Below are 6,542 nucleotides of genomic sequence, written 5' to 3'. Positions count from 1 at the left end.
AGCACACTGCCTCTGGCTCCTGCTCTGTAACTATCTTCTGTAACTGGGGAAGTCTCATTTGTGAATAACTGATATAACAAATTTATTCTCTAGAGAGGTCACCACAGACAAAAAGAAAAGAGCCTACATTTGTTTTAATAAACATGCAACCTAAGAAGTTACACAACGTATGTGAATCAGAATTGTACGAGGTCAAAAGAAAAAGGAGAATTAAAAATTTAGCTACAAAACTGGAGGAGTCCGAGCGCTTCATAGGAAAGCTGAAGCTTTTGAAAGGAAGTATCTGAAAAGAGCAAGTGTGAGCAAGCTCCAGCAAGGAAAACTGAGCAATGCCTGCAGGTGGCAATGTAGGGATTTGAACTTTCACTATGGAGACAAACACATAATGCAGTGCTCATGTGAAAACCAATATGCTACAGAAAGAGGAATGCTTATGGGTATCCTGAGCAAGATTTGCAGGGATGACAGATGTGTCAGTTCCTGCATTCTGGAGCAGGGAGAAGCAGCAGACATCAGAGCACAGCTGAAAGGTGTACGTGGAGATTTGTTCACTTTTATTAGTACAGGATGAATGAAATTAAATTAGGAGATGGTGATAAGGCAGTGTAAAGCTGTTCTTGGCATTCTTCTCTGTCATGCGGAATTAATTCAGCATACGCCTGCTTGCTTCATACGTAAGGTTCCTCTGCTCTTCCTGCAAAGGAAAGGAAAGAGTGCAGACAGTAAAACTTTCAATTGTGGACTAAAATCTCTTTGGAGTTCTCAGCCAACAATTTGCTAACAGAAAAGACACTGCGATCATTTGCAGCAAGCAAGAAGACGCTGATTTGTAAAGCTTTTTCTTTTAAAAATGCTGTATTTTATACATAAGAAGTCAGAAAGCTCTGATATTTCTGATCTTTCCAATATTAAAATATTTCCAATATTGGAAATTCCACATTTGAGTTCTGATATCACCCAATTTGGTGCCTTGTTAGCTCAGTGCTGTTCATTGGACTCTTCTCTTGTCTGTTCCACTTCTAGTTTCTGCTAGAGCAGGAAGCTGCTCCCACAAATACCAAAGACACCTCTTTGGATTAATTGGGCCTTACTGGGGGGAGAAGCAGTTACTCTGTAAAGGTTAAGCAAAAAAACAGAGGAGTAGAGACTCTGGACAAAATGAAGTGGAAATACCAGATAGCTCATCTCAGATTTGAGCTAATTCAGAAGTCATTACTCAGTATCTTACTTACAGGACTGCCTTGCAGAAAGAACATTTGTTGTTGTATGTTTTCCCATCAGAGCCACAAAAAGGTTGGTAGAGCTTTTCGCAGTAAATAGGTCTTCCTCTCTCTAACCTCCTGTATTCACTGCAGTCTACCTGCAAATACAATATCATTTTTGTTGGAATAAGCCTTTCTCACATTCATCATTCACATACAGAAACAATGGATAGACAGCATCTTTGGGCAAGGCTATCAGCTGCTGTAGAGCAGCAGTCAGTGAAGCTTCACCATCTGCAATAGCTGGGCCCAAGCCACAAAAAAGAAATGTGTGATGGCAGGTATTGAGCACCTTTGGGAACTTTGCTGTCCACCTGAATAAAAAAAGGGAAATAATATAGCTCATTTTCCATTTACAGATTTTCAGTCTTAATATATATTTTCTCCATGCTTGCAGTTGTCAGGAAATTAAAGTAAGATTATTTTTCAAGGATGTGAAGGTTTTCTGTCTTTTTATTCCACAAATACAACTTTTCACAACGGTGAAGAGATCTGGCCAGGGAGAATTAGACAAAGTGCTGGGTAAATGAAAATAAATTGTTGAAAGGCTTTCTCTCATCTGACAATGGGACTGTATTTGTTATAGAAGTGTATATAAAAGTGGGAGTACAAACTAATAAAAGAAATCCCTGAAAAAGCTCCTGTCCTCTTTCTGGAGCTCAGTCTTCTTTTGTGAAATGAATGTCATTCCTGCTATTTGCCAGCTGAGGAGTTTCTTGTATAGTTCACATATTCTATTCAATGTATTATTTGTTACCCTTGAAAGCTTGGAGTTTGCTCACCTAGGAAATCACCTTTCTTTTTATGTGCTGCTGCAACTAAAATTGGCTCAGCTCTGCTCACTGTCAGTCTTGTGAGAATTTGAAACATTAGTCTTTGCAGGGAGGCTATGACTGGAGCTTGTTCTTTCTGAAGATCTATCAAAAATATCTATTACACACATAAGCATTAAAAAAAGAATGTGGCTTTGCTGTCGTATTTTTATGGCCCCGTTTTTTACCCTTCATCCCATCTCTTAGTGAAGGAATATTACTCCAACCAACACCTGGAGCTTACTGCAGGTTGTATGACTATTTTTGTGACAGCTGTTGTCCAGGGGTTGCATGTGAGTGAGGAGCAATGAGCCACGTGTGGTCAGCTCCTTCAGCAGCCTGTGGCTGCAGTGATGATCAGCAAATTGAGAGGGCTCCCCTGGCAAAAGGTCATTAACCAACTACTTCTTGAGGTATTCTGGGCTCAAACCCATTGCCCCATAAGAGAAGCCCATGAGATACTGGTTTATCCAGCCTTTCCTTTGTTGGTCATTTCTCTATCCTCCAATGCATGTCAAACACTGTGGCCTCAGTTGCAGGAGGAGATCAGAGACCTAATGGACAGCAGCTTTCTGCCACGTAACCCAGCGAAGGTGGCGGCATGGGAGGGAACCCATAGTTTGCAATTTTCAATATAAGGCTGCTCAGTTGCTAACCTGTGGGTAGTGAAGGTCAGCTAACAAAGCAAGCTAGAAACCAAATGGATTTGCCTTGTATCTACATAACAGTTGGTAAAATGGAAAAGAAAGTGGAACAGGCTGCTCCTGGAAAAGAGCGTGTGCCTTAGCCTGGGTTCCAGCATCAGAGGCTGTGTGTGCTGTGCTAATGTGTGAATTTCCACACATCACTGCTGTTCACTGCAGTCCCCAATGAACTCTTTTCTCACCTGAGGAAGGATTTTTACTGCTTAGTGCCTCATTTATCTCACAGGGTGACTCCAGGATGGACAGTCCAGTGCAGACAGGGATAAATTAAAATTTTAGATATGCAATTTAGGATCTAAAAGTCACCAAGTAAGCCTTACAATGTTGTCACCAGATAAATATAAAAAATCCTGATTTTTCAGGCTTACAATTCTGCCTTGATCTATTTCTTGCCCAGACTGTGTTATACATAACAACATCTGGAAACTGTCAGAGCGACTGTATGGAAGCCACATATCTCAGCCTCGGGGATTTCTTTTTGACTTTGGCAGCAATTGGTTAATGTGTTTTTTCTGACCTCATTGATCTTGGTGCTCTGTCACTGCAAACTATATATTTTTATCCAGAAATAAAGAAGAAAGTGACTCACCTCATCCTTTTTGGCAGCATCTGCAATATAAACAGAATCACAAAAGATGAAGTAAAAGAACACTGTTGGTGAATATTCATTTTGCACCTGTGCTGCCCTCATCCCTCATTAGCACCAGCCCTTCCAGCAACTCCACCTCTCTTGCTTTCTTGAAAGCAAATACTTACATAGCTCTTCAGTGCTGAATAAGTTACCTGTGTCAGGACTTATCCAACAAGTGGATATCATTGCCTTGTTTACCTTAAGAATCAGCGTCAGCATCTTGAACAGCCTTTGCTATTTGGGGATTTGGAGTCTATTATTCCCCTTTTGATCATAGAAAGATTAAAGAACCAGGAGTTATTATTACATCAAATGGCTCATGTTCTCTGGATGAACTAGTTGGGCACGACTGGGTTTTAATTCCTAGGTCTTCCAAAAAACTCGTGTGGTGATAAGCAAGGCACACATTCCTTATATTCTTTTTTTTTCCTGTTTATAATGAGGATAATAACTTTATTAAAATATAATCTAGATTATGATGATAATGAAATTTGGATCATAGTACTAATTTAAAAATGTGTTTTCCCTTACCTTGGGTTCTAAACTATTTGTCAGATAGAACCCTGATTTCAGGTGGGGCTTCAAAAAGCTCCTTCAAAACAGCTGTTCAATGTTAATAACACCTCCCAGAAAGTAATCAAGTAACATTGGCATGTCTCCACTGTGGTGACACATTCATAACTTTCTTTAGGAATGTATTTTGTTCTTCTCCTGTCCTGTGATTGTCATTCTATGGCTTCGAAAGGATAAAAGTCATCAGGCAGAGGCTTTTTGTACAGGAGGAGCAGTATGCAATATGCTATAAAGAGTAGTACAGACATTAACACTTGTTTTTCTAATTAAATGCAGCTGATCTGGATCTTTAAAGATAGGCAGCTTTCCACTGAACTTTGCTTCCATCAAACTGCCTACGTCTTCTGATTAAACAAAGTCATCCAAGGTAAAGAAAACTGGCATAAGTTACACAGTACATTAAAAAAGATCTGGCTCATAAAGTATCGATCCATAAAGTTTTGAAGTAGGTAAGATAAACTAGAATGTCTAAGGAAGGGATCTGCTGAAGTTCTTATTGGAGCAATGTTGCTGTTGCTGCAGTGAATGAACAGTCTGAAAGCATATTTCTCATTAAAAAAACATTCCTTAACATTAATAATGCCACTGGACCTCTATTCTAATAGCAAAGAAGATTTGCATTCCTTTCAGTTATTCTTAGTACTTATTTACTTATTTTTGTTTGGGTTTTTTTTGTTTGTTTGTTTTTAAATATATTGCAAGTTTGTGTTCCAAAAAGCTGAACTATCAAGTGAAGGCTCAAGAAATTCCTCTCAGCTCTGTATTTTATGACAGAGTAACTTGTGCCTCAAAGCTATCTCCAGTAAACCAACCCCACAAAGAGGCTGCTCACAGCATATTCTATGGCTGGTGCATAATCACCTATCTCCTGCTTGCTCAGTTTGGCAGAAGAAGGATCTCATTAGCTCCAAGCAACCCACTCAGATTGAAGAAGAAAATGAGTAGGTAAAAAACCTGTTTGAGTTCGGAGGCTTTACAGATCACTTTTTAGTTACAGTGCAGAACGCAGCTCTGATTCACTCTGCTGTCAAGGAATAGGTTTCATCTACACAAGTTGGCAACTGCAAAGCTGCTGAAATGTTGCTTGTAAATGGTGCATGAGCATGAGCATAATTTCACTTGCATTCTGCCACACATGCCCAGCAACCACTGCTATCTATCCTAGCAGATCAAGAATTTTCAGTAATAAACCATTATAACTATAGCATGCTAACCAATAAAAAAGGTTACTCACTTGCTAAGCAAAGAACCGCCAGGGCGAGAAGCACAAAAACACCTGTTATCTTCATGGCAGACATGGGTTCTCGACCTGTTTCACAGTCAGTCTGTGCTCTAAGTATTCCAGTACAATCAAATATCTGCTTGTCCATCTGTGAGTGCATATATATATACACACAAACACCAAGAGCAGAAACCCCGGTGATGAAATCTTCCTAACAGAAGGTAATTAGAAGAAGGTGTTGCCCATGGGTAGTGGCAGTAAGAATGTCTTCTGTACAGCATGAAGGTCATAAGTACAGGGCAAAGATGAGAGTCACATCATGGATTGTGTTGATAAAGGAGATGTATTGTATTTTGGCTAATCCCCTTGCCTAATTAACTGTTCCATCTCCATTAGCAAGTTTGAAGAGTGACTCAGTAAGGTGGTTACTTACTGCTGATCTGCTATTGCCATATTGACTCTACAGCTGAACGTAGTTCCCACGGCAAAAAAAAAAAAAATAGTAATTTCTATTGGGTGTGTTCCAAAAGACTGATACGAGAGTAGCTGAAATGTTTATTTGTTATTCTCCTGAAATTTTGGAGGCCCTTGTTGCTTGCTGTGGGTAAAGCTGATGCTGGTTAGTGTGGCCATGTACTGAGTCCTTCCGAACAGTCTTCTGTTGAATGGAGAAGTGCATGTTTTGTGGACTTGCACTCACCTTCACACACAGCCCAGAGGATCGCCACATCTGCCTTCAGAGTTCCACCAGTCTGGGGATCAGTAAAAAAAAAGGAGCAAAGATACTGTAGTACCTAGTCTTGCAAAGAGAAGTGATGAGTCCACAGAGTCTGTGCATCCAGCTGAGTTGCTCCCTGGTTTGCTGCCGTGGGATGTGCAGAAGGTCTCTCTCCCTGCTCATTCTTTCCTTTGTTGACCGTTCTAGCTCAATGGCAGTCATCTGCAGCATCTTCAAACATATCATCATTCCAGTGCGTTGGTGACTTAACTTCTGTAATACAGAGAAGGGGTAGCAACACAATAGAGATCTGAGTTGAATATTCATTTTCCTGAAGTTCAAAGAAATCACAGAATCACAGAATCACCAAGGTTGGAAAAGACCTATGAGATCATCCCGTCCAACCATCCACCTATCACAATAGTTCTCACTAAACCATGTCCCTCAACACAACGTCCAACCGTTCCTTGAACACCTCCAGGGTTGGTGACTCCCTGTGCAGCCCATTCCAGTGCCTGACCACTCTTTCAGAGAAGTAGTATTTCCTAACATCCAGCCTGAATCTCCCCTGGCGCAGTTTGATGCCATTCCGTCTAGTCCTATCACCAGTTACACGAGAG

At 40.5% G+C, this 6,542-nt stretch overlaps 1 protein-coding gene across 1 annotated transcript; it reads right to left on the bottom strand.

Moving 5' to 3' along the window:
- Nucleotides 1-210: 210 nt before the first annotated feature.
- Nucleotides 211-3,485, bottom strand: SPINK9 (serine peptidase inhibitor Kazal type 9). Its single transcript, XM_031597908.2, has 3 exons — nucleotides 3,368-3,485; nucleotides 1,233-1,360; nucleotides 211-694 (listed from the first exon to the last, which is right to left on the bottom strand). The coding sequence occupies exons 1-3, from the start codon at nucleotides 3,467-3,469 to the stop codon at nucleotides 649-651; spliced, it is 276 nt and encodes a 91-aa protein (XP_031453768.2). The 5' UTR covers nucleotides 3,470-3,485; the 3' UTR covers nucleotides 211-648.
- Nucleotides 3,486-6,542: the final 3,057 nt, after the last annotated feature.

Source organism: Phasianus colchicus, chromosome 15 (assembly GCF_987193195.1).
Source record: "Phasianus colchicus chromosome 15, bPhaCol1.hap1.1, whole genome shotgun sequence".
NCBI lineage: Eukaryota > Metazoa > Chordata > Aves > Galliformes > Phasianidae > Phasianus > Phasianus colchicus.
Note: the sequence above shows the minus strand (reverse complement) of the source record. Positions and strands in the feature narration are given on the sequence as shown.